Source organism: Martes martes (assembly GCF_963455335.1).
Source record: "Martes martes genome assembly, chromosome: 12".
In the NCBI taxonomy this organism is placed as follows: Eukaryota; Metazoa; Chordata; class Mammalia; order Carnivora; family Mustelidae; genus Martes; species Martes martes.
This window is the reverse complement of record NC_137900.1, coordinates 18,657,231-18,685,230: the sequence shown is the minus strand read 5'-3', so window position 1 is coordinate 18,685,230 and position 28,000 is coordinate 18,657,231. Positions and strand designations below refer to the sequence as shown.

The window sequence follows — 28,000 nt, the reverse complement described above, 5'->3', positions numbered from 1 at the left end:
ACTGGGTGTAAAGGTTTCTTAACATACACACATACATTAATAAATAGCAGATAAAGAAATTTATTGACAAACGTTTAGATGTTTTAGGACTTTCAAGTCCTCCACACAGTCAAGAGAAAATACTGACAATGGACAAACAACAGGGAAAAAACTCTTCAGTAAAAGTTCTCCAGAACTCACAGCATCACTGGTCAAACACTATAAAAAACTTAAGTGAACCAACAAGAAGGGAGCTTAACAGAGAATTTTAATTTAACAGCCTAACCGAAAAATAAAGAACATAGCAACCAACCAACCTTCTCTTCTGCCCACTAAAAGGAACATAAAAGGAAATCAGAGAACTTCTAAATCCTGTGAAGCAGGTTTTTTGGAGAGGGAAGAGGGAGGGAAGGGACACACCGTTGCAAGCGTTAACCCATAATATGCGAGGTCAAGGATTCTAACAAATTCTCTTAAGTCTCTACGTGCGTCACCAAGAACCGTATTATCAGAAACAGACTGCATAGAGATATAAACTATTTGGTATTAAAAACGGACTTTGCTATGTGAACATATAGTATGTCACTTTTATCTCTTTAATGAGAGTAATAGGATAAAGAAAGATCCCACAGCTTGCCCTTGAGCCTGGAACCCCTAAACATCACCACACAGGCAGTGCGGACCCAAATTACCAGGTGCAGAACCCAGGAGACTCCACCAAGTCATTTTGTAAAGGATCAAGATTCAGCACCCGTTGAATCCTGGTCCCCACCCAGCCTCCGTGCCATGTCTGAGTGTCTCCAGAAATCAGTAACTTCAATTTGCATAATTAAGTCCACAGGCAGGTTTGAATACTGAGATCTAGCTAGAAAAAGTAGCAGCAAAGACAAAGTTAGCCGGAATTCGATAGAAAAGCTGAAGAGAGATTTTTTTAAAAAAAATGCTTCCAGTTCACGTCAGAATTAAGGTGAGGGCCGTTAAGACTGACCAGCTTTGTAGAGCTGTGAATGTTTTGCTGTCGTTCTTTAAAAAAAAAACTGAGATCTGTAATAAGCACGTTCACTCGAGAAAAATACTGTGTTTGCTAGGTTTCTGTCCTCATTCCCAAGTTACTTTAGATTTTATACACTGTTCAAGGGCAGAGTATATACTGGTCAAGATGTGTTCATAGCTGATGCATCTCCAGAAAGTTCTTCATGAAGGCCGCCAGCTTTTGAACATCCTCAATCGTGACAGCATTATACAGAGAGGCCCGGATGCCTCCCACAGACCTAGAGTGACCAAAGATGCAGCCAGTGAGAACAAAAGCATCTAACTGAGCATCAAGACGACGGTCTTTCCAGTCACCTGCTCCTGAGAGAGACACAGCACCTGAGGTCATCATGTCCAACCTGTCACCTGAAAGCCCCCAGGTGGCCAGCAGGTTCAAACGTCTCATCACAAGAAAATTCTCCCTAAGGTAGTGACAGACCATCACGCCCACACGTAACCTGGATTAATTCAAGGTAGGTGTCTGATGGGCCTGCCTAGGAGGAAGGCGGGAGCAGGCAACCACTGGGGCCAGTGTCTCGCCTTCCCTGTGGTAAGGACACACACTTTTCATACAGCATGCAGGATTAACTATTTGATGTTCAGTCAGAGCAACAGTGATCTGTTCTCTCCAGTCAAGGGATGGAAGCCTCAGGGCCGTAAAAGCCATTTCAGAGATTTATTAAAGGGAATTATGACAAAAGCCTGCATAGGTGGCCCCACCGCGCACCCAGCCAGGGAATCACGCTAAGGGTTCCACAGGCAAAAGGAGAAGGGCGCCTGCCAGGCTCAGCTGGTAGAGCATGTGACTCCCGGTCTCGGGGTTGTAAGTTCAAGCCCCATGTTGGGTGTGGAGATCACTTAAAAATAAAACCCAAGGGGCGCCTGGGTTGCTCCATTGTTAGAAAATCCAACTCTTGATTTCAGCTCAAGTTATGATCCCAGGGTCATGAGATCAAGCCCCATGTTGGGCTCTGTGCTCGGCGTGGAGCCCGCTTAAGAGTCTCTCTCTCCCTCTCCTTCTCCCCTTACCCCCATTCTCATTCACGTATTCTCTCTCTCAAATAAATAAATAATAAAATCTTTTAAAAAAAGGATTATCCTGTGACAACTGGTCTTTCCAACAGTTACAACAGCTGCTACTCCAAGATGGGAGACTCCTAAATGGGTAGATAGGTTTTGTTCTACATTTGAAAAACTATGAGGTGCCTGAGTGGCTCAGTCACTTAAGCATCCAACCCCTGATTCCTGCTCAGATCATGATCTCAGGGTCAGAGATCGAGCCCCACCTCGGGCTCCGCGCTGGGAGTGGAGCCTGCTTAAGATTCTCTCTCTCCCTTCCTCCACCCACCCCTACTCCCACTTATGTGGGTGCTCTACCTCTCAAAAAAAAAAAAAGAAAAAAAAAAAAACATTAAACCAATTCTCTGGTGAGTTTTTGGATTGACGTGTACTCACCTATGTCCTTTCAAGGAGATCATATTGAGTTCAAGAGCTTTATCGAGAAATCTTTTTTCTAAAGCATCGTCTCCTTTGGCATTGCCAATGCGGAATGGAATATTCATCTTGCTTCTATACTTGGGCTCCACTGGACATCTGAAAAACATGATTGTTCCAGCTACTTTTCTGAAATGTGCGACAGCCACTAACAAATCAACAGAAACACTGCTTTAAACGTTTTGTCAATACAAACAGAAGTTTAAAAGAAAAAATCTGCCCCAGGACATTGATAATTTTTAAGGAGACCTCTCTTGCATATGGAACAGTGAGTAAGCATTCTCTTGTATGCCTTGTACTTAATTTCCATGAGCCTCAGTTCCCTCACCTGAATAATGGAAATAATGCCTTAATTTCAGACCAGCTGTGAGAGCTCAGAGGCACAACATATAGGAAGCTTTCAATACATGGCAACCACACAGCTATGTGAGTGACCCTCTCTCTACAAGGCTAGAGAAAAAAATACATATATATGCTGGTCCTAACAGTGGCTGAGGGACTCAGCCATTAACAGCTTTCAAAGACCTTGTCACACTGCACTGCCCCAAGCTGTGCGAACCTGAGCAACTTACTAAACCTCTCTGTTGTGTCTCACTTTCCTCATGAATACTGGGAAGATTAATGGAACCTACCTACTAAAGGTTGATGTAAGGTTTAAGTGAGCCAGTATTTATAGGGGGAGTTTGTGGTTTCTAAGCGGCCACAAATTCGCTACAGCCCTCCAGGCAAGAAGTGGCGTCTAGTTCTTCACACCTTTTTTTTTTTAAGATTGATTGATTGATTGATTAGAGAGAGCGAGCATGAGCAGGGTGAGGGGCAAAGGGAGAAAGAGAAGCAGACTCCCTGCTGATCCCAGGACCCTGAGATCATGACCTGAGCCAAAGGCAGCCGCTTAACTGACTAAGAAATCCAGGCACTTCTCTCCACACCTTTTGAATCCGGCTGGCCTTGTGACTTGCTTTAACCAAGAAACTGCACCATCAGGGTTGCTATGCAACCTCCAAGCCCAAGCCTCAAGGGGAATACAGCCTCTATATCTGCCCTCTTAAAACACGGCTGCCACGTGGGCAAGCCTGAGCTAGCCTGCTGGAAACAGGAGACCAGCAACAGCCAGCACCAACTCCCAGACATGAGTGAGGTCACTGTAGACTGCTGGCTGCAGGTGAATTACCATGGACTCTGAATACACACTCCAGGTGAGAAAGGCCGAAGAACCACCGAGCGAAGCCCAGCCCAGCCTGCTGACCCAGAGTCAAGAGCAAAAAAAATTACTAAGTTGTTGCTTTAACAACAACTGTCTTGTGTGTTCTGTGATGCAAAAACGGATAACTGATACAGTTTAAAACAGTGTCTGAGGGGGTGCCTGGGTGGTTTAGTCAGTTAAGTGTCTGCTTTCGGTTCAGGTCATGATCTCAGGGTCCTGGGATGGAGCCCCGCTTCTTCCTCTCCCTCTGTTGCCCTCCCTGCTTGTGTTCTCTCTCTGTCAAATGAATAAATAAAATGTTTTAAACATTTTTTAAATAAAAATAAAAATAAAAGTGTCTGGAACATAGTAAAACAAGCTAAGTATCAGTTAAATTCAACAAATTCATCTTTTTGGTGCCAGCATTTTGCAGAAGGCTTCTCCAAACTCTCAAAAATGAAAGATGTGTGAGTTTTTATCTAGGAGAGGTTAGTATTTTGACTTCAGTTTCTGGTTTGAAAAATCAGGAGCCAAAATTATGTTCCACTGACAATCAAAGGAGACAAATGGAGGAGCGGGCATCCACTCCAGAATAAAAGTAGGAGGAGAATATGTAATCACCCCTTCTCCATTTTCAAGCTCACCCTGTTTTATTTTTACTCTTGTACAGGATGTGATTCATTAAAATTAAACAGCAAATAAAAGCAGTGTGAGGAAGCCCCCGTGGAAAGTCACGCTCTCCCCTAAGGGCACATACATAATTCCTGCTAAAGTTAATAGGAGTCAAGTGCGCACCTACAGGCAAAAGAGACGCCAAGCAGGGAAACCAAATATCTGGAATGGGTTTTGAGCCTGAATTCCGCGCACCCCCCTTCCAAGAGGTGGTAGGTTTCATGGCTGACATTTAAATTAAAAATTCACTGGCTACCCTCCTGATATTCTGCTGCCTCCGGCTCCCCACAGGAAGGTCTAATTATAGAGGTGCCACGGTAAAGAGCACGTCTAATTTAAGGGGGAAAAAATTAAAAAGAGGAAGACTTATTTACAGTTCAGCCCCACCCCAAATGGACCCGTCCTATCATGAAAGTGGATGGTATCACGGGAGCCATGAGTTGGCACACAACAAATTATTTACATGGCGCCCAAGACGGTCTCTGGGAGAAGGATCACGGAGGGAAACAAAGATTCTAGGGGATTCACTGCTCCCGATCTAGTGAGATGGCTGTGTAGGGAATTAACATGCCACGTCAAGAAGCACACAGCCGAGCAAGGAATTCTGCCCAAGAGAAAGCTGAAATGTTTCAGAGCGACATGGCAAGGTTAGGATGGGTGAGCCGGAAGGAAGGCCATTCTGGCAAAACTTCATCTACAAAGCCCTGGGGGAACTCCGGGAACTGCAGTGTTGGGTTTCCTGGCCAGGGGCTGGGCCCGGACGGTGGGGGGCCCTGCAGATACACGGAGGGGAACTAGACTGGGTCCTTGAGCCATGAGGAGCAATCAGGTTGCCACAACATGAAATGTGAATTTTAGAAAAGGAACACTAGCACACAGAGGAGAGAATGGAGTGTGGGAACACCAAAAGGTGGAGAGACCTGCTAGAAAGCTCGTATAAAGAAGTGTGCTGGTCAGGGAGCACCTGGGTGGCTCAGTGAGTTAAGCCTCTGCCTTCGGCTTAGGTCATGATCTCAGGGTCCTGGGATCGAGTCCCACATCCAGCTCCTTGTTCAGCGAGGAGCCTGCTCGTTTCTCTCTCTGCCTGCCGCTCCCCCTGCTTGTACTGTTTCTCTGTCTCTGGCAAATAAAGAAATAAAATCTTAAAAAAAAAAAAAAGGACCCTGGAACCAGCCCCCCATGACACCCCTCATGTGCATATCCTGGCTTGCTCCCATTTCCCAGCTGCCACTTTCACCTGTCTGTGCCTCCAGAAAAAAGCCTTTAGTGTCCGCTTCACAGGGCTGTGCTGACAAAGGGTTAGTATCTGTAAAGCACTAGGGCTCTGCCTGCTTCCCTTTATGTTGGGTTTATCGCTAGACCCGTCACACACTCCCCTCTTTCCCAGGGCCTGGTCCCCACATGAAGGTAGCGAGAAAGGTAACCTCGGGTCTGGATATGGACACTATCACTTGGACATCTTTTGAATATCAAAATTCAGCATTCTGAGTGCTTTCCATTGTAACACAAAATAATATTAGGAACTAACTCTTAAGGAATGCTCCTTAGGTGCCAAGTACTGCTTCTAGTGATTTATGCAAATCAACCCACATGGGAGCCCATGTTCTTAAGCCCTGTTATATATTCTTTATTCACATGGATTTTCACTAAGTCCTCAAGGCAGTCATAAGAAGTATGTACCATCATTACACCCATTGTACAGATAAGGAATCCGAGTCTGGAGCAGTTAGGTCGTTGGCTCAAGGTCACATGCTAATAAATGGCAAAGAGAGGGTTCTCTACCCAGAATGCTACGCTGTCCACGTGGGCTCAAGTCAGGGTCGACCAGCACCACGTGGGTGGTTAGGCCGTATGATGAAGAGAGGGACTTTGACTAGCTGTTTCTAGTCTCGGCATCCCTACCAGGCTCACAGCCCCCAGGAAACTGCCCAGAACTGGGTTCAGTCTTGTATTTCTAGGTTACTTGGTATTCCTCTTTAAAACTGTTCACCTCCAGAGCACCTGGGTGGCTCAGTCGTTAAGGGTCTGCCTTCGGCTCAGGTCATGATCCCAGGGTCCTGGGATCCAGCCTGGCATCTGTCTCCTTGCTCAGCGGGGAGCCTGCTTCTCCCTCTCCCGCTGCCTGCTGCTCCCCCTGCTTGTGCTCTCCCTCTCTCTCTCAAATAAATAAAATCTTTTTAAAAAAACTGTTCACCTCCCTTTTGGCTCCGTATTTCTATAGTTCGAAAGAAAAGTGGAGCATTTCCTGAAAATCCAAGTGATCCCAGGAACAGCTATCAAGCACTTCACAGGGAACGCAGAGGAGGGAGGAAGCGAGGGCCTGCAGACTCCAGTAACAGCGTCCCGCGTGAACTCAGGCACCGGGCTGACATTTTCTGGGCGGGCAGCCCAGGGCGGACGGAAGTTCCCAGAAAGAGGTTTACTCTGAAGATGAAAATTCTGGGTCAAGGCTGTACATAAGTAAATGCGAAGTTTGGAGGGTGGGAGGGAAGGTGACCTGATTGCCCAGGAGACAACCCACCCGCCATGCTGGCTACAGCAGGCTACCTTCCGAGAAATGCCGGATTGGGTGCTTGGAGTTTAAGAAGCTTGGGGGAAAAGGAATTCCAGGGATTCCCGGGCTTCCTCCTATGTTCTGTTTTGTTTCTAATTCCTGGAATTTTCCAGAGGCATCATTATTCTTTCTGTCTCCCCATTTTGTTCCTACACATCTCCTGAGAAATAAATGGAATCAAAAGCTACTAGAAAATTTGGCCTCCACAATAACCAAGTGCTTCTACTCACGTTCAGGTTTGGAGCACTTTTGGGGAGTCAGGAGAGATGCCTGTTCTTCTGGGCATCCCAGGGCCTAGAACAGTTAGCCCAGAGTAGGTGCTCAGGAACATGGGCTGGATGGTTGGATGGTGGATGGATGAACGGATGGGTGTGTGAGTGGATGACGGATGGGTGGGTAAGTGCGTGGGTGGGTGGATGGATGGATGAACAGGGGTGTGGGTGGCTGCCGGAGAGATGGGCGATATCATGGGTGGCTGCATAGATCACAGATAGAAACGTGGATGGTGGTAGATAGGTAGATAGGTGAACAGAGGACTGAACAGGTGGACGAAACATGTCTTCAGACCTTTCCCCACCTTCCTTCTAAATCACCATAACCATCACCTCCAGAAAACCCACTCTTTGATCCCCAAGCACAATATCCTTTCTTCCCTCAGTACCTTTGCAGGGATCATTCCCTGGCTTCCAAAAAATCCCTAACAGTAGTTTTGCCCTCCTCTGACTAACACTACTAAAATTCATTAAAAAAAAAAAAAACAAAAACCACACACACACACAAAAAAACCAACAACAACAAGCCTACACCCCCTACAGGCAAAGTCATCGTATCATCTTACTGTTCCAAGCTTCTAACTACTATTTAGCCCTTGGCTGGGAACTTCTTGGACCATCTGCCAAGCCCCCAGTCTGCACTTGGCTCTGTGGCACAGACCCGGAGCAGGCAGAAAGCACAGTGTGCACCCCTTCCCCCAGCCGGGAGAGGAGCCTAGAGGCTAAGGCATCCAGCCAGACTCAACTCCCCCAGGGCCTATGGCTGGAGGGTCACTGCACGCCAAGAACTCAGGGGAACAGGCAACAAGCATTTTAAGGGCAGAGGTAGCAGAAACATGCTGCTTTATCCTATCTGCTCTGAAAATAACCCCCCCCAACCCCCACCCTTGGGTGGTCACAGGGACATATTAGAAGTTAGGCTTAAAGCACCATTTTGTCCATCCCGTGTGGCACATGAATTCTCAAAGAAGAGTGTACACTTTCCTGTTACTATTGGTCAGTTACTATCATTGGACCCAAAAGAGTAGTGGTCCCTGAGGAGGAGGTCCCAGGCTTGGAAAATGAGTATGTGTTTATGTATATGCGTGCAAATGTGTACAAACACCTATGTGTAGCATGCACACACACACACGCACCTGCACGTGTGTGTGCGCACGCAGACACACACACACACACACAGCATAAAGCCTCTTATGCCTGCCACTTTGAAGGCAGGGAAACGCTAATGAAAGGAGCCATCTATCAAGCTCCCCGTGTGCCAGGCACTGTACTGGGTGCTTCACACCCAGCATTTTGGTGAGAGGTCTCTGGTAGGAAACTGGACAACCCCCAGAACTTGTGGATGTGACCTATTTGGAAAAAGGGTCTTTGCAGATGTCATTAAATTACAGGCCTCTAGTTGCGATTAATCATCCTGGATTATCTGGGGAGGCCCTAAATCCAACAACCAGAAGTGAAGATACCCAACAAAGGTGAAGCCAGAGACCAGGCTGACAACACGACAAGCCAAGAGCTACCTGGAGCCACCGGAAGCTGGAAGAGACCAAGAACGGATTCCTCCCTAGAGCCTCTGGAGGGAGCAGGACCTTGCCGATGCCCTGCCCTCCGGGCCTCCAGAGGAGTGCAAACAGATTTCTGTTGTTTAAAGCCATCAAGTTCCTTCATCTTTGTTCCAGCAGTCCTAGGAGGCTAATGCAAGACCCATACACTCTGGTCCAGCAGTCAACGCACATTCATGAATCATCTGGTCACAAAAATGTTTAACTAGAAGTCTCCTCATACCATAGCCAGTTCCATTCACAGATGGCAGGCCTGGGATGGTAACATCCGTCCTAGAAGGGAAGCAGTGGACTTTCCTAAAAAGGTTAAGTGACCTAGGGGCGCCTGGGCGGCTCAGTTGCTTGAGCATCCAGCTCTTGAGTTCGGCTCAGGTCATGACCCCAGGGTTGTGGGATCGAGCCCCGGGTCGGGCTCTGAGCTCAAAGTAGAATCTGCTTTAGATTCTCTCTCTCTCTCAAACAAATAAAATTTAAAGAAAAAGGTAAGTGACCTGGCTGAGGGGCCCAGGAATGGGTATTTATACCAAGGTTCTCCAGTGGAGTCCCTGAGTAATGCTGAGAGCTTTTAGCAAGTACACGTGTTTTTTTCCCAGGAGCCCTACAGAGGAAGCAGACAGTGGGAGAAGGGGTCTGCGCTGGGAGGAAGGTGAGATCTTTGGTGTGAGAAACATCACCACCCCTGGGGTTCCCCGGGTGGGGATGCACAAGGGAAGAGCTCACCTGCCCCGTAATCCTGGGGCCCCAGACTTCCCAGATCACTGCGCTTCTTTTTTTTTTTTTTTTTTAATATTTTTTATTTATTTGACAGACAGAGATCACAAGTAGGCGGAGAGGCAGGCAGAGAGAGAGGGGGAAGCAGGCTCTCTGCTGAGCAGAGAGCCCGATGTGGGGCTCGATCCTAGGACCCTGAGACCATGACCCGAGCCGAAGGCAGAGGCTTAACCCACTGAGCCACCCAGGTGCCCCAGATCACCGCACTTCTAAGAGCTCAAGAAAGGGGACGATGTCCACTCCTCAAAGGCACACGACATATACACATTTTAAAATGCACAAGAGGCAAACTGTGAGATGAAAGTGCATCGACTTACACATAGAATCCTTGAGAATTATCAATAATATCATAAATCATCTGCGATTTGATGGCACTGAGCTTCTCCATGGCTGCTGCACCGCCATTGTTCTTAATCCACTCCAGGACCAACCCCATGACGTAGATGCTGAAATAAAGATTAAAAATCCATCTAGTTTTGCTTTGCAAAAGGGCAAAGACATTCAGAAAAAAGGTTTAATTATAGACTTCTCTCGAGCTCACACCAATCCCTACCTGTCCAGCCCCAGCCCTAATGCAAACTCTCCTCTCTCATTGCACCAGGCGTCCTCAGGACCCTGGCTCCCCACTCCCACCCAGTTAACCCCTTCACTTCCTACACTCACAGGGCCCTCTGCCCGTCCATCCCATAGTTTGTACCATTCACTCCCTTACTTTCTATTTCTCTGTGCCCATGACTTGGACTCCATGGCTGTAGAAGACCTGAAGCAGCGTTCATCTTTTCTACCCCCGAGCCCTCCCATGCAGCCCTCTACTTGGCGGGAGGCAGTGTGGCAAGACGCTAGGAGCCCAGGCTCAGAGTCAGTCCCAACTCTAGCCCCACGGCTGCTGCCATTAACTAAGAAGATCACTCAGGATTATTCACCTTGGGAATCCAAACCTTGGCTTTCCCACATGGAGAGAGGGAGGCCTACCACCCTATGGGGGACACCTGGCATTTTAGCTGCCCTGATCCTCCTAACCCCACCCCCAGCCAACAGGCAGATCCAGCTGGGTCCCTTGTCCCCTGGTCTCAGAGCAGGGCTGGGACCTAACTGGGACAATCAGAGCCCTCCCTGGGACTCTCTGACTTGGGAGTGAGGACAGAGAGGCAGACCTGTGTGTTGGTGACAGTGTGAGTCTCTGAAGGAGACTCATCTGAGAAAATGAAGTCAGTATTCCAGCAGAAAGAAGCAATGATCAGAAACAGAGAGCAGATGGGGCGGGGGGCGGGGAGCGGGGAATCTGGGTCCCTGGTTCCAGGAGCCACGGCCCCTCGGCTGCTCATGGAACTTGGGAGGGTTCCTTTCTGAGCCAGAATGTCAAATCTGCCAGCTGTAAGACCTCGGGGCCCAAGAGGACTAGAGAAGAAAGACTAGGAGATGGGTTGGGGAAAGTGCTTAGTGCAGCGTCCAGCACCTGGTAGCTAGGTCACACAAGTGTAGATAGTGGCATCTTCATTACGAAGCCCCCAAAACTAAACCAAACACACACAGCGTTGAAGCGTGGTGGGTGGTTTCCCAGTGGTCTTCTGAAAGCCCATCTCTCAAAAAGGTGCCAAGGGCTCCGTGTGCACCTCCCTGAAAGTCTGTGGGGGCAGGAGCACAGGTGTCCAAGGGAAGAGACTCCATCCTCTTGAGCGGGGAATCTGAAGACCAGCTCTCAGCTAGGCACTCTCCAGGGGTGGGACAAAGGTCCCCCGTGGGAATCTGTGCAAACTGAGTTACCAAGAGTCAATGCCCAGCGATGATCCAGGATGCTAACCCCTGGACAAGAGCTACCTTGTTCATTAACACCACGGGTCTCTTTCCACCATGACAGGTTGAAGCAGGAGATCACTGGATCTGGAAAACACTCTAACAGCCAGAAGCTGGTGCCAGGGAAAGCCTGAGGCTCTGGCTGGTTCATTCACTGTTCTCAACCTGGTAGGTAGACGATCCAGGTGTTTCCATACCCAGAAGTTAGCAGAAGTCAATGCCAGGCTGCTCGGTAGGCAATGGGCACCCAAAACCATGTAAAAGGCTTTCCCGAGGCTTCCCTGCTTGAGGAATGAGAAACAGTAGCTAGTGGCAGGAAAGGAAGGAAGAAAGCAGAGAACAGTCCCTGAGTAATTTAGAGCCACAGCTGTAGCTCTCTGGATCAAGACTGAGAATCAGAGAGACAAAGAGAAAGAAGAAAGAGGCCAGAGTATTTCCTAACATCTGTTATGGGGCCAGGCACTCTGCTAGCTGTTCTCCCTTTTACTCATCACAAGAATCCTGAGGTCAGAGCTATCATCAGCCCATTTTACAGATGAGGAAACTGAGCTTTGGGGAGCTTAATTTGGCCAAGGTCACCCATTAAGTGGCTGATAAAGCCAAGATTACAACCGGGTTGCTCTGACTCCAAAGCCCAAGCTCCTTCCATAGTAACCAAGGCATCTGGTTCAGGAGGGGCTCCGGGACCCCCCAGCACTGTCTCCCCTACTCGTGGGGCAGCCCAGCTGGCACTAAACCTCCCAGAAACAGCTGCCAAGTGCAGGGGCTACAACAGCTTCACGGCACACGCGTGTGCATGTGTGTTCCAGACAGGATGCTGCCCGCCCACCCCTCTGTTCAGGAAGATGCTCTGGACTTCCCATCTAACCCCAAACTGCTCACTCCCCCACAAACCCTGCCCCATGATCCAAGCAGAGCCACGGGTGCCTGTTCACTACTCTTTAGAGGCCACATTGTGCTTCTACCCATGGCCCTGTGACCTGGGTTCCCTTACTGCTTTCTCGCTACTCAAGTCCAAGGCTGCAGCAAGGCCCAGGGCAGGCCCCCAAACCCTGCCAGTCCTCAGCCCCAACACACCTCCCTCTCTGTGGCTGTTGAGCTCAGACTCACGCCCACGAGCCCAGCTGATCTTAATGTGATCTGAGCAGCCGATGAGCAGAAAACATCCCCCATCCCCCACCCCCGCCCCGCTTCACACACTGGCTGCCCGGAGCCCACAACCCGAGCCTCCTGTGAGGCCTCAGCCTGAGGCTGACCCCTCAGAAGGAAGCAGGTTCTCCCTGAGGCTTCTCATTCATGATTAACTCAGATTGCTACCCCCACACAATCCAAACTCTTCAAAACACAGGGGACCTCGATGCTTATGCAGCTCTGCCATTTCATCTCAGTTCTCCCCACACATCAATAGAACATGCCTGATTTCTGCCTTGACTTCTAAAACGCCACCGGCATCACATGGCAGCAAGTTCACCATCTAAAGCCACCTACTGATAAGTAACTCAATAAATCACAGGAGATCCACTCTGCAGAATACCATACAGTACCTCAAAGGGGAAGAAAGAAAAAAGGCAGACATTTAAGCTATATAAGAGTGTAAGAGTATACTGCACATGGCATATTGCTGGGGAGAAAAAAAGAAATCCACAGAACAGTCCATATGGTAAATTTCCACTCACAGAATATATGGCTCTGGGTACTTGCCTAGGCCCAGGACACACAGCAGTTAACAGCGGTTACTCCAGCAGTTTCTGCTCGCTCCAGAAACCTTTGCTAAGAACACATGTTAATTTTTTTAAGTAATACAATGTACTCTGTGTGCTGAGGCTTACAGAAGCAGACCAGAGCGGCGCCCGGGGGGTTCAGTCAGTTAAGCATCGGACTCATGGTCATGATTTTGGGGTTATGAGATTGAGCCCCAAGTGGGGCTCCATGCTCAGCGGGGAGTCTGCTTCCCCTCTCCATCTGCCCCCTCCCGCACTCACACACACTCCCACAAGTGTGCACGCTCTCTCTCTCAAATAAATAAATCTTAAAAGAAAGAAAGAAAGAAAGAAAGAAAGAAAGAAAGAAAGAAAGAAAGAAAGAAAAGCACACCAGGAAGTCCTTGGGAAAGCTCTCCCTGGCTGTTCTGACGATTCTAACTGCAGAGGCATATCTGCCTCTGGGGTTCATCGTGAGTGAGGCTAAGGCCCTGGGGCAGCCCCACAATCCTACTCTGCTGAGAAAGGTGGGCTTGACAGATGATGGGGTAATTTTGTTTCTTCTTAGTTACTTTACCTCCTACTAGAGCAAAAACAATGTAATACTCACAGGTTCAGTTAGTTGTGGTAAATAACTGTTTTGTGGGGACAGAAGGGAAGCTTAGGCATTTTATTGCCTGTTCATTCGTGGGCTCCAGTGTGATCTACTAAAGGATGGAAACAGAATGACCACGTGATCCTTTCTTCCACCCCAATTCACTGCTCAGGGCTACGGCCCACTACGTGAAGGCCCGTTTACCCAGCCCAGTTCACACAAAATGCCCAGAGCCTGTGGTCATTCAGCTCTGGTTTTAAAAGAAAAAATACATAAGTAAATAAAGGCTTCTTTTCAAACATGGGGCCTTTTCAAGGACTTCTGTGTGACACAAAGTTCAGAAGCCTGCGGGCTGCCTTATCGGTTTACCGTCAAGGACTCGGGGAGAGGATTTGGCACGAATCTTCCCCTCTCTAACTTGGAGCTTATTCTCATTGGACAAGCTGTAATTTTCTAATCTTGAGTGTTTAAGTACCACGAATGAATCTGAAGTTTTTCGAATCATAGATTTAGGGTAATTGCTCAATTGTATATACTTTTATTTTTCTTTCAGGGTGAAAGAAAGCAAAGTGAAACCCAGTGGGGATCTTGGTCAGCATACATTCAACCCAGACTCTTTCGTCAGCTCCATTTCGACCATTCTAATCAACATTAACAATCCTGCCCTGGGGTGGTCTCAGTGAACACTATTCTGATCTGCCTAGGGGAAAAAGTTTGCCCCTTTCTGCCCTTGTTTCTGGCTCAGCAACCCCCCTCAGGCAGGAAAGCTCTGGGGAGGCAGTGTCCGCCCTCCCCTACCACCCACCACACCACCCTCTCCCAGGCGACCAGCTGACCCGACTGGTCAAGGCCTGGGGCTGAAGCCTGTGAGGGGCTGGGAGAGCAGTGCCCCTACATGAGAGCCACTGAAAGGAGCCCTTTCTCTCTGCATATCTAGGTCTGACTCCAGACCTTGTTATCTCTTATCATTGTAATATTTATTAGACAGACTGACCTGCTTTCTCACTGACTTTTCACCCTAATATTAACAAACAGCATTTTAACATATTCATTGCCTTTTTCAGAATTTGCTTCCCAGCAACTCCTAGTTACCAGAGAAGGTAGCAGAGGGCGTGCCCTCCCCCGGGCTCCTCCGGGCGTTGCTCCGATCTGAACTTGCCAGCTTTCAAGCCACATTTCAGGGACAACATTCTCCCTGCCTCCTCCTGGAGCCCATGGTGGCCCCTGCCTTGCCCTTGAAGGACTCAACTAACTACGAGCCAGGCCCTGGCCCCAGGGTGGGGACAAACACCCCCTGTCACTGTGCAACCTGGCATCTAAGCCCCTTCCCCAAGGTCCCTGCACCCGTGTCTTCACTGCTCAGCACAACCAGTTCCCATGTCCAACTTGGCCAGTGATCCCTGGTTGTTTCACTGGCTGGAACCCCCAGAGACAGGACAGATGGGGGTGAAATTCAGCCCCACTGCCCCACCCCCCACTTTTTTTAAAAGATTTTATTTATTTGACTGACAGAGATCACAAGTAGGCAGAGAGAGAGGCAGGCAGAGAGAGGAGGAAGTAGGCTCCCCACCGAGCAGAGAGCCCGATGTGGGGCTCCATCCCAGGACCCTGGGATCATGACCCGAGCTGAAGGCAGAGGCTTTAACCCACTGAGCCACCCAGGTGCCCCTGTCTGACCCTTAATAGGCATTTCAGAAACCTTTCAACCACGGTGAAACAGAGTGGGGTTTACAGCTGAGCGAGAGAGTAAGCACCAGAACACCCCATTCCCTGAGGAAAGCAGGAGACACAAATGAGCTGCTGTGCGCCCCGTCCGCTGTGCAGAAATCCAGCAGAAAGTTCCATCGAAAATCTAACTTTGAAAAACAACACCTTTCTTTCCTATTGCCAGGTAGGCGGGAGATTTTTCTGCAGGCAGCCGCGTGGGGGAGAGCTCTGACAGAATCCCAGCCTGGATGGAACCACTGCCTGACCCAGCTCGAGCCCACCCTTCCACCCGCCACAGAAAAGCCCATGAGTGGAAGAGCTAGACTCTGACGGTGACCTAGTCTCCTAACACGGAATCCTTCAGACACAAATAAATGCATGCCGATAACTGCGCTTGTGGCGAGCATGAAGGTGCAGGGTATACATATACAGGCCCCGGATCTGGAGCCAGGCTACCTGGGTTCAAATCTCAGCTCTGCCGTGTCCTCCAAGTACGGCCTTTGCTTCTTTGCTTGCAAAATGGATGCTATTTCCTAGGGTGCTTGGGAGGATGAAAAGGGTCACACACATAAAGTGTCAGCATTCTACACCATTATCTGCCCTGAAAGATAAATCCATAAACTGTGGCTCTCCCCTCCCCTGCCAAGGCTCTGGGAACTAACACTGAGACAAACAGCAATAATAATACAGCAGCTAGCATGCATAATCACCAGTGCCAACCACGAAGTGCTTTTCGTATATGTTCTCTCCTCACAGCAACTCAGTTGGCAGGGTACTGTTATTACTCCTGGAGGAACTGGCTGCACAGACAGGTTAAGTGACTTGCCCAAGGTCACACAGCCAGAGAGCACTACAATCCCCCAGGCAACTGTTAAATCCTAGGTGTCACAAGATTTTCACAAAATATCCAAGGCCAGCTGTTCAAAGATCATGGAGGGCGTGGGGGGCAGGCCTTGCTCTTCCTGAATGTGTTTCAACACCCTTTTCTCACTTGGCTAATGGGAAGCCAAGCTTACAGGGCACCTGCAGACTGGGTGAAAAACCAGAATGGTGTTTTTTCCAAGCCAGTATGTTCACTACCACAGCGGCCAGCTTCAGGCAGGCCCAGCAGGGCAAGAAAAGAAAGTGGGGGAGGCCTGGCCTTTCAAAGTCCTTTCCCAAAGCTTCACCGGTTGTTTGAGATACAAGCCTGCCACTTCATCTGCAGAGAGCATCTGGGTTAATGGTGAACCACTAACGCTATGGAGATCAAACAAAACACAACCCCCAAAAAGAAAGGGCAAGAAAAACTGATCTAACAGCACACAGAAGGTTAACAGAGAGAGAGAGGCGAGCTGGGCAGAGAAGCCTGATAGGATGTCTGAACTACGAGGTCACTGGTTCATGAAAACACTCTCTACCTTAAAAAGCTATCTGTCTCCGCTTTGATGGGAAACAGTGAGACCCCTTCCATCAGTCCCCTGCCCCCTGCCGCCCCCCAACCCCCCACCAGAGTTCACCTGAAGCACGGGGGCGTGTTGTACAAGGAGCCGTTTCCTGCCTGTACTTTGTATTCCAGGATCGAGGGACACTCTCGGAGCGCGAACCCCAGCAGGTCCTCGCGGATGATCACTACGGTGACCCCAGCAGAGCCCACGTTCTTCTGCGCACCGGCAAAAATCACACCGAACTGAGCAAGAGAAGACACGCTATTGTAGCTACACACGGCCATTTTTCACACACGTAGCCCCATTTCCTGATCTCTTTCCAAAGCACGAGGAGCCGATTTTATTCCAGTGCTGCTCAAAGTACATTCCGTTCTCTACTGGCATCTCCATCTGGGACAGCACATCAGTCTTCCCCAGGTCTCGGGCCTGCAGGTTAAGTATGTGCCTGGTCCTTCTCACCAGCAAGGGGCTAGTCTGAGCATCTCTATAAAGATCTTATACATATTCATCTTCGCTCTGTATACCTCCTTTCTACACCCAAACCAGTATTTTAAATGAGGCTGCTGGGGCACCTGGGTGGCTCCGTCAGTGAAGTGTCTGCCTTCGACTCAGGTCATGATCCTTGCGTCCTGGGATCGAGTCCACATGGGGCTCCCTGCACATCGGGGAGCCTGCTTCTCCCTCTGCCTCTGGCCCTCCCCCTGCTAGTGTGTGCATACTCGCTCGCTCTCTCTCACTCAAATAAAATCTTTTTAAAAATCTACAATAAAATAAAATGAGGCTGCTAACTGTTCCTGGCAACCAAAAGAAACCATTCTTAATGTATTCATGTTTGCGTAAAAGGACAATCAGAAGATGCTGAGAAATAATAGACAAGCTACCTGAGAAGAAATTTTAGCAAACAGAAATTAAGCTAAATGAACCTTTAGCTTAAAGGAACTTCAGAAAACGTTGTCATATAAGACACACAGCCCTCTCCCACCTCCTCCCATGAAACCCTTCTAAACAGCGAATGGCATCCCAAGTCCAAGGGAAGAGGGTCTGGCCCGCTAGGAAGTATGTCACAGTTAGCATTGTTGAGAATCACCAATGCACAGATGGTAATAAAAAGCAAGCTACAAAGAGGACGTGGGAGAACCACCCCAAGGAATATTATTCAGCCTTAAAAAGGAATAAAGTTCTGACACCAGCCACTGCATGGCTGATCCCTGAGCCATTACTCTAAGTGAAATGAACTTGACACGGAAGGACAAATACTGCATGAGTCCCCTTTTGTGAGGGAGCTGGAGAAGTCCAATGTGGAGAATGGAGGCTCCTGGGGCCTGGGGGAGGGCTGAGGACTTACTGTTTCAGGGGCAGAGTCCCAGTTTGGGAAGATAAACAGTTCTGGAGACAGATGGAGGTGATGTTTGCACGACAGTGTTCATGTACCTAATTCCCCTGAACTGTACATGCAAAAATGGTTAAAATGGTAAATTTTATATGTATTGTACCATAATTTTTTTTTAAAAGGCGGGCTACCATTTAGTGTGTTTGTTTCTAAATACTTTACCGTTATTACGCGCCCTTGCGGCACGCACCTGAGCGCACTGCTCCCCTGCCCGCCTTGACGTGCCACCTGGAAAGCCCACGTGTCCTGTGGATGCTCTTGGAGTTGAGGTGGGCTCAAGGTAAGGTGGAGCCCCTTCCCAGATCCCCCGAGCTTGGATCATCTGCAGCTTCCCCAGAAGTCAGCGAGCTACTCCCAATGTATTGACCAAAACATTTCCTAAGAGGGACCCTCAAAGGCAGATGAAATCCCCAAGGACTCCATGTGACTCTGTGAGGCCATCATTAACACAGGGTGGAACCCATCAAGACTCACACGTTCCGATAACCCACTACAAACAAGCAACTTTCGGCCTGGGCATCGTGAGTTGTCTTGGCTTCAGAGTCTCTGTTGGCCCAAGACATTCTGGGCCTTTTCTTGTTCTCGTATTTCTTAAAATGCCCTCACAAAATCCAAAACACAGGGCTTCCCCCACCAGGCCCCTTTACACTCTACCTTGGAAACATCCACTGGCTTGGAGAGGAAGTTTGAGGACATGTCGCAAACCAGCACTGCCCCCTTGACGTCAGGGATGAAGTCAAACTCTACTCCATGCACGGTCTCGTTGGCGCAGTAATACACATAGGAGGCGTCCGGGCTGAGGTTCCAGGTGCTTGGATCTGGGATTTCTATCACAGAAGAAGAGGTGGAGAGTCTGTGCTTTCATTCCTCTTTGCTCGTGTAGATGGGAATGGCCAGGAAGGACAGCCCTCCCCTAGCTGTGAAAGGCTGATTCCAAAGTCCTCCCAAGGGAAACCACCCTATCCATCTTATATTATAATCCCCATCAACAACCTAAAAGGCTGATCCATCCCATCCTCCTGATGGTTGTTGGGGGCAACTAATCTTCAAGGATGGTATGGTGGAAATTTATCCCATTACCCAGTATCCATCCACCCTATGTCCACTGAGTTCCTTCTTGGGGCTCCAGCCTCCCCAACTCAGCCCATGTAGTTCTGGTGTAGTCAGTTTCACCCGCAGCCACATGACTGAATGGGAATGGGACACAGGACATGTGAGGCCATAATTGGAAATGCTTGAGCAAAGGCGTTGAAACTTGGAAGAATATAAGGTCAGGAGCATCCTCTAAAAGGGAAGGGACTGTGGAGCCATCACAGAGGAGACCGGGAGAGACATCAGGACCTGCAGACATTGTTGGAGCCCTTGATCAAGCCATACCTAAAGCCAAATCAGCCACAGGCTTTCCAGCTGAGTAAATCAAAGAATATTCTTTCTGTAGCAGCCAGTTAGTAATCTTAACAAGGGAGACTATCCACTCTAAATGGTATCAAATCAGCTACCAAGCAGAAGGAATTAAAAACTGCAGGTTGCCCTGGGCAGGGATAACCAGGTATCTGAAAAGGGACCACCCACCCGGCAGCATTTGTCCACATTCCATTATCACTGAAGAGCTCAGATCCCAGCACTTACTCGTGTAACTCCCAAGTTTGGGGTGGACGATATTCACAGTCCCGAACTTCTTGGCTTCTTCTGCGGCCTTCGCTGACCAAGAGCCCGTTACCACATAGTCAGCACACCTTCCTGCTTTCCGGCCAATCAGGTTTAAGGGGACAGCACTGAACTGGCCAGACCCACCTCCTTGCACAAAAATCACCTTGTAGTTATCTGGAATGGCTCTGGGCAGAAGCGTGGGAGACAGTAAACAGAGACACACAAGGTCAAAGAAAGAATGAGCGAGGCTCTACCAGCACTTTACTTTGGGTAGAAATGTGGTAAATGTGGTAAAGTCCCACCCCTGCTTTGCCTTCCCCAAAGCCCTTCCTTGGGCTCCCTGTGGAAGCCTATGGGTACTTTTTGGAGGGAAGCTAGTCACACCCTGCTGTTCCTTTAGGGAATCACCTTGCTATCACTCTCAGTCCTGAGACCCTCGCTCAAACTTCTGGAAAAGATGAATGGTCTCTATTGAGGGAACGAATAAACTAGGTAATCCCGCAACCACTGGTGGCCATCTGGTGAGGCTAACACATCCAAAAGCAAAGCCAGGAGACGGAGGAAAAGACCTTCCTGGCCATCACCTGAGCTCTTCCTCAATCACTCCTGCACTGTCTAGTTACACGAGGTAATACATTTCCTCTTCTGCTGAGAGTTGGGCTTCCATCACCTGTAACCAAAAGTCCTAAAAATAGACATGTGCTGGTCCATTACAGGAACCAAGTGGACACTAGCAAAGGATCTGAGATAATGTGTTAGGCTTAAGCATGTCATCACATACTGATAAACATCGAGATTACCAGTGAAAATTTTTTTACTCCAATGTACAAAATTAAGATGTTTGCTGGAATGGCTGCAGGCAGTAGAAGGCCAGCTCCAGAGGGACTAGGCCATGGAAACTGGACCCCAGCCTTTGAGGAAGCTCAGAGCTTGGGAACAGGTATACAGAAGGCAGATGGCTGGGGTCCAGAGGCCTGAGTACCAAAGGGCAGGGCAATGTGACAGGGTTGAATGGCTGGTGTGCAAATAAGTGTCTGGTCCTGAAACCCATCTACCCTCGATCATGCAGGCTAGCAGGCAGCTCGCACTGGGAGGCTCTAAACACGAGGTTCTCGGCAGCTGGGAGGACTGGCAGCCCAAGGCACAGTTCCAGGTTTATGTTATTCAGATGCCAGATAGATAAGCAGGCCAACACCTGGATGGAAGGTCCCGAGACACAGGCCCAGGTACAGGGACACAAGACAGGCACTTGGTTAGGAAAATAAAGGATAGGCCCAGAAATTGAACTGGGAGTCCAGTCCCAAGAGGCTTGCAGCCGTACGGGTCAAATGCCACATCTTCTGGGCCAGGGCTCCAAATACCTGTTCCATGAAGGATGGACTTGTGCTGTGAACATGACATGGAACCCAACAGGCACACCCCATGTGAGGTGCCAAGCAAATGATGACCGGTGCTGGCCACCCACAATGCAATGGGCTCTAGTGCTCCTCACAAAAATGGCACCAGCCGGGGCGCCTGGGTGGCTCAGTGGGTTAAGCCTCTGCCTTCAGCTCAGGTCATGATCTCAGGGTCCTGGGATCGAGTCCCGCATCGGGGTCTCTGCTCGGCAGGGAGCCTGCTTCCCTCTCTCCCTCTGCCTGCCTCTCTGCCTACTTGTGATCTCTCTGTCAAGTAAATAAAATCTAAAAAAAAAAAAAACAAAGGGCACCAGCCTGCCCCACCTGAACACTTTTATCAAGGCAGTTCAAAAGGAAAGTAATAGTCAGTACAATTCTAATCGTGTTAATGAAATCATGCAAACTTGCACCCTTAAAATGTTAACAATAATTATTTCTGACGGATGAGGTTATGGAAAATTTCAGTTTAATTTGTGACATTCAGTTTTTCCTAAACTTTCTACCATGAATATACACTAGTTTTATGAGCAGAAAACGTGTTGTTGTTGTTTTTTTAAGATTTTATTTATTTATTTGACAGAGATCACAAGCAGGCAGAGAGGCAGGCAAAGAGAGAGGAGGAAGCAGGCTACCTGCCAAGCAGAGAGCCCGATGTGGGGCTCGATCCCAGGACCCTGAGATCATGACCTGAGCCGAAGGCAGAGGCTTTCATTCACTGAGCCACCCAGGCACCCCTGTTTTGTTTTTTTTTAAAAGATTACCGTATTTGTAACGTTTATGTGACTATACTTAGATAGTATGTAAATCTATCCCTTAAACAGCAATCTATTTAAGAGTAAGGTTTCCTCTGGGTAAGGAGAGTAGTGCAGATAAGCTAAGAAGGATCATTTGAGAAGTTCCTAGAGTGAAGAGCTCTTAAAATTACCCAAAGAGTCTGTTAAAGTTGAAGTTTCTACAGAGATTCTGATTCAGCTGGGCATGGTCGGCGCTATACTTGAATTTTTTAATACCTGCCCACAGATGTTGACTGAACAGGTACTATGAGGCCCTTGCTTTAAGAACCAGTACACTGACCAAGATGACCATTTCTTTGTTATTTAAATCCCTTTTAAGCCTGAAAAATCTTTCCTAGATATAATGATTTCAAATCACTGGAAACACCACTTAAAATAAAAACACACAGGGGTGCCTGGGTGGCTTAGTCAGTTAAGCATCTGACTCTTGATTTCCACTCAGGTCATGATCTCAGGGTTGTGGGATCAAGCCCCAAGTGGGGCTCCGTACTGGGCATGGAGCCTACTTAGGATTCTCCCTCCCTCTCTCTCCCTCTAAAAATAAATAAATAAATAAACAAATAAAAATAAAAACACAAATGCAGGATGGGAAACAAGTAAAAAGCATTATATACTAATTTAGTGAATTTGGGAAAACTCTTCAAAAGATTATTTTTAACTATGAAATATTCTTAACACACAGCCAAGTAAATACTGTTAACAGATACTCACATACATAGATTATCAACCAAGAGTAACGACTCTGTTTAAAATTTTAAACTTACAACAATTCCCGCACAAGATTCTCTGCGTTGTTAATAATCTTGGCAAAATCCGATGACCTGTGGCTCATTTCTGTGGAAGGAAAGATAAATAACAAGAAAAAAAAGTTCCTGTTTAAAACCAATCACACAGAAGTAACGTTAGAAGTAGCTACACAGGGCGCCTCAGGGGCTCAGTGGGTTAAAGCCTATGTCTTTGGCTCAGGTCATGATCCCAGGGTCCTAGGATCGAGTCCTGCATCAGTCTCTTTGCTCAGTATGGAGCTTGCTTCCTCCTCTCTCTCTGCCTGCCTCTCTGCCTACTTGTGATCTCTGTCAAATAAATAAATAAAATCTTAAAAATAAAAAAGAAGTAGCTACACACTTTGCAAATAAGATGATAAAGGGAAAACTCAGTTATTTTGCACTCAAATTGTGGGCCAAGGCTCACTTCGTTTAGGGGGAAAATCCAAACTAATTTTCAAATTGCAAACATTGGAGCCTTCTAGTCACAGAAGAATGATTTTCAAGCAGCATACTCATTGAATGAGCCATTTACTAAATCATCCTTCCGTCCCTGTGATTTCTCAACATCCTTCTCACAAATATGAATCCATGTGCAAGGACTGCCCCATAGAAACAATAACACAAAATTCCACTCTGTGGCTCTCACCGCGCAGAAACCCCAGCGTACGTCCCAAACCCACAGGAACAAAATTTAATAGCAGTGATCCTACAGTTAACCCTATAATCTCCCCATATTGTGCAGCCTTGGGAGTTACAAAAAAAAAAAAGGAAATGAAAATTTAAAATTTTTAAAATTCAAAGGGCCCCTTCCTCAATGATAAAGGAGAAACTTAATGCAATTATTAAGGTGCAAGATCTGAGCAAAGGCTTATAGACTTTTAAACTTTTACTAAGTTCATTTTCAAGTTCAGTAAAAGAGGGCTGGAGCCCTGGGATGCATATGTTCAGCATCCTCTGATCTCAGATGCTATAAACAGCAAAAGTAATCATGAAGTGGTAAACGGACACGCAAGAACCCCTCACCAGCACATATGCTGATTTCAAAACTGCTTCTAGGAGAACATGGGTGGTTCAGTCAGTTGAGCATCTGCTTTCGGCTCAGGTCGTGATCCTGGGGTCCTAGGATGGAGCCCCGCATCAGGCTCCCTGCTCAGCTCAGTGGAGAGCCTGCTTCTCCCTCTCCCTCTTCTGTTCCCCCCACCCTCATGCTCTCTCTCACTCAAATAAATAAATAAAATCTTTAGAAAAAATTTTTTAAAAGTTTCTATCAAACATGCCACCAAGGTTACTAATATTTAAAAATATATTTACAAAGGTCTAAAGGAGACAGAGGTGAAAGTTCAAGGTTTGATGCATTTTCATCAGTTCTCTTTAGAACCTGGATATTCAGAGTCAAAAAGTGAATCTTACCAAGAACACTAATCCCGATTCCTTTGTAGTCTAATAGTTCTTTTTGGATCTCTAACAATACCTAGAAGAAATAAGAGAAAATAAAATGATTTGAATATTTGGCCCAGAGCTCTGCCTCTGGACATCAGACCAGGGAAGGAGTCTACCCACAGAGCCTGTGAGGTCTGGAAACGTCTGTACTGCCCACGGCCAATCCCCTTCCTTCCAACCAGTCCACAGAGCCCTGCTGATGCAACTTACACACAAGTTAAATGTGAAATTATGTCTTGTGATTGATACTAAAATACAATTTTCCCAAAATGAATTTACTTAGATAAAAAAATTCACCTAGATTCAACAAAAAATTCAAATAGAGAATTTTTCTGATGACAACCCTTAACTGTCAAGATAAGACCTTTGGGAAAAAACAGATTCCCTAGAAAAGTCTGTTCCACAATTACACTTACCACTCTCTGAAAGCAGTGGGTTTTCAGTGGGCAGGTAGGGAGAAATAGGGTGTAGATAGGTGCTGCAGGTTAACATCCTCAGAGATGCGTGCATGGATTCCCCTGCCTACCTTTGTGTCTGTGAGAACTGCCATAACATGCAAAGAGAGGGGGGAAAAGCTCTAAAAATGTACACGAAATAGGTGAGATAAGCTCTCTGTAGAAGCATCCTGCCATCAAATTTCCTTGCAAGACAGAGACTAAATCAGAAGTCATAAAACAATCTAAACTGGATGGCAGCTTGTCTGAAATACAACATTTAACAATAAAGAATTAGACAGAAGATTTCCTGGCGGGGGGGGGGGTTAGTTTAAGAATTTGTCGTTGTTGGGGTACCTGGCTAGCTCAGTCTGTGGAGCATGTGACTCTTGATCTTGGGGTAGTGAGTTCAAGCCCCATGTTGGGTGTAGAAATTAATTAAAAATAATAATAGGGCACCTGAGTGGCTCAGTTATTTAAGCGACTGCCTTTGGCGCAGGTCATGATCCTGGCGTCCCAGGATGGAGTCCAGCATGGGTCTCCCTGCTCAGCAGGGAGTCTGTTTCTCCCTTTGACCCTCCCCCCTCTCATGCTCTCTCTCTCTCAAATAAATAAACAAAATCTTTAAAAACAATAATAATATTAAAAGCTAGCATTTAGGGGCGCCTGGGTGGCTCAGTGGGTTAAAGCCTCTGCCTTCGGCTCAGGTCATGATCCCAGGGTCCTGGGATGGAGCCCCGCATCAGGCTCTCTGCTCAGCAGGGAGCCTGCTTCCTCCTCTCTCTCTGCCTGCCTCTCTGCCTACTTGTGATCTCTGTCTGTCAAATAAATAAATAAAAATCTTAAAAAAAAAAAAGCTAGCATTTAAAAAAGTATTTGTCACTTGTTTTGCAAACTATGGGATGATTATTATTATCGATGATGATTATTATTAGCACTGGCCGATTAAACACACTTAATGAATGCTTTCTTTAGTGAACACAAACAGATAGTAAAAGCATCTTTGAACCTGTTTAAGACGGGATTTCTCTTACAGGCAGTATCCCTTGAAATGAGTTTATGATCCAAATCATTACAAAGAGTTTTAAAGACTTCTACCCAAAAAGCATGCCCCTCTACTCCAGTGGAGTTTATTTTTTCAAACTGCAGAATGCAATCACTCTTATGGGTCACAACACATTTTTTTAAAATAGAACAGACTAGCATGGAACACAGTACAAAAAGTATGTATGTCATAGTTATTTAGGGTAAATATTTCATAAGGCTTTAATTATCATTATATACATATACTTCGTCATTTTGTAAACTATATTTCTCATTGTGGTCACGGTCAGCAATAAAGTTTGAAAAACTTCTCTAATCCTTACAACCAAATCAAATCAAAACTCATAAAAAGTAACATTTGCCACTTCCTCCCACACCCTCACCCCTCAGAGAAGGCATCTGAGGAGAAAAATCCTCCCAAGAAAATAAGAAATAACTGTATTACTGATGACAACTTCCATTATAAGAAAGGCATAAGAAATTACACAGGGAGGAACACCTGGCTGGCTCAATTGAGATTCTTGATCCCCGGGTCCTGAGTTCGAGCCCCACAGGGGAGAGAGTACTTTTAAAGAAAAGAAAAGAAAGAAAAAGAAATTGCACAGGGAACAACTACTCAGAAGGCTCCAAACCACAGAGACAAGACAAAGGTGAGGCGGGTACAAGAAACACTTGCACAGCTCTAAGTAGGGAAGGAATTTAGCCTAAAACAGGCTGCAGTAAGTGGGAAAAATCAAGCCTTGCTCTTTCCACTACTATGAGCTCTGCCCCTAGGAAAGCACGAAGTCCTTTCCCTTCTAAAATTGTTAAGATTCTCTGTTCTTACAACACAGAAGAGGCTCTATCCCACGGAGATTTCTACTCTGTTCAACAATAGATAATTGTGAAGCACTTGGCTAAGCCCCATGTTGCTACAACATAGTATCAGAGTCAATGTGGTTAGAAAAATAAAAATATAACAGCAGAGATAGCCCCTTGTCAATTAAGGCACACCACAAACTGCCTTCTTCACAGTTGGTGGGGGAGGGGGGGCGGACTGAAGATGATGTGGGAAGGAGAATGGGCTTTTGGGGGGAGGAGCTGAAACCTGGCTAGGGGCCTAGGAAGGCAGGGAGTGAGTTCCACTTGCACTTGAAAAGTCTGGTTGTGGCCCCGGGGAGAATTCAATCATTCCATTTCCTCCAAAACAAAGTGAAGCAAACTGGGCTGGCAGCCCACTGCCTACCAGAATTTGAATACTCGAATGCCTTTAGGAGTCAAGCCAGTTAAAATAAAAAAAAAAACAACAAAAAACAAAAAAAAACCAAAAACAACAACAACAACAAAAAAAACCCACGACTGAAAAAGGCGGGGGAAGGGAAGGTTCTCTTGGGAAACAAGGAAGGAAAGCCAGGACTGAAGGCTTTCAAATTTACATTTCTGAAAAGCAATGTTCCCAAGTGCTGGCTAAACCAAACACTCCTTACAGGGGTCAGGCGCGGGACTCCAGTCTGCAATCCCCTCCAGTTTAACGCGATCCTCATTCACCATTCACTCAATGTCCATTCACGGATCCTCTCAATACTGCCTGGCTTGCAGCAGTGTTCTGCAAGGCGAACCCAGCGATGAGAGCTTTTAGCTTTCCGCCGCGCCCGGGCCCAGGGCTGGAGAAGGCACAGCCCGGGAGTCTGCAGGTGCGCTGCGCCGGCGAGCCACGTCGTGCAAGCCGCTCACCGGCAGTCGGCGCCAGGGGCAGCTGCACAATCATGTTGCCCAGTTTCCTTCTCCCAAGTGCATTCTTCCAGAAGCCCACTTGCGAGGGATCCCGAACTGGGCGTGCACGCTGGTGCAGAGGATTCGGAGGGCTCCGGGCGGGGAGAGGGGATCCTAAGACCCGGCGCAGAGATGCACAGCTACCCGAACGCGGACTCCCGCTCGGACCACACTCCCGGCGCGCGCCCGTGGGGACTTACCGAGCGCGGTAGCTTGGCAGGCCCGGGCCCAAAGTTGACCACCTGCGTCGGGGCGCTCATGGTGTGGCAGCTCAGGCGACGAGGACAACGGAGAGAAGCGTGCGCGGCGCGAGTCTGCTGCGGGAGCAGACCATCTGTCTTCTTCCAGCGCCCAGCCGGCGCCACCATTGGCCCGCGCAGTCGCAGGCCCTGCGCTAATTGGTTCGCGCAACGGGGCTTGCATCCCCATTGGTCGTGCTCAACAGCCAAGGCCCAGGAGCAGTTGCTCCTCCTCTCGTGTACTGTTTCAACTCTTTCCTGATGAATGCAAGGCGCGCGGGAGATTGCACCAGCCATCGAACTCCGCAGAGTGCCCGCCCTAGCATCGTGGGCGGCGGGAAAAGGCTGCCCCTG

General features: G+C 47.8%; 1 protein-coding gene across 2 annotated transcripts; it reads right to left on the bottom strand.

Moving 5' to 3' along the window:
- Positions 1 to 46: 46 nt before the first annotated feature.
- Positions 47 to 27,744, bottom strand: PSAT1 (phosphoserine aminotransferase 1). Of its 2 annotated transcripts, none has more exons than XM_080820607.1 (9): positions 27,608 to 27,744; positions 24,148 to 24,208; positions 22,735 to 22,804; positions 19,759 to 19,964; positions 18,784 to 18,956; positions 16,812 to 16,981; positions 9,834 to 9,962; positions 2,467 to 2,604; positions 47 to 1,250 (listed from the first exon to the last, which is right to left on the bottom strand). In XM_080820607.1, the coding sequence occupies exons 1-9, from the start codon at positions 27,665 to 27,667 to the stop codon at positions 1,145 to 1,147; spliced, it is 1,113 nt and encodes a 370-aa protein (XP_080676733.1). In that variant the 5' UTR covers positions 27,668 to 27,744; the 3' UTR covers positions 47 to 1,144. The 2 variants fall into 2 exon arrangements, with proteins under 2 accessions (XP_080676733.1, XP_080676734.1); XM_080820608.1 differs by lacking the exon at positions 27,608 to 27,744 and adding an exon at positions 27,122 to 27,255.
- Between the last annotated feature and the right edge of the window lie 256 nt (positions 27,745 to 28,000).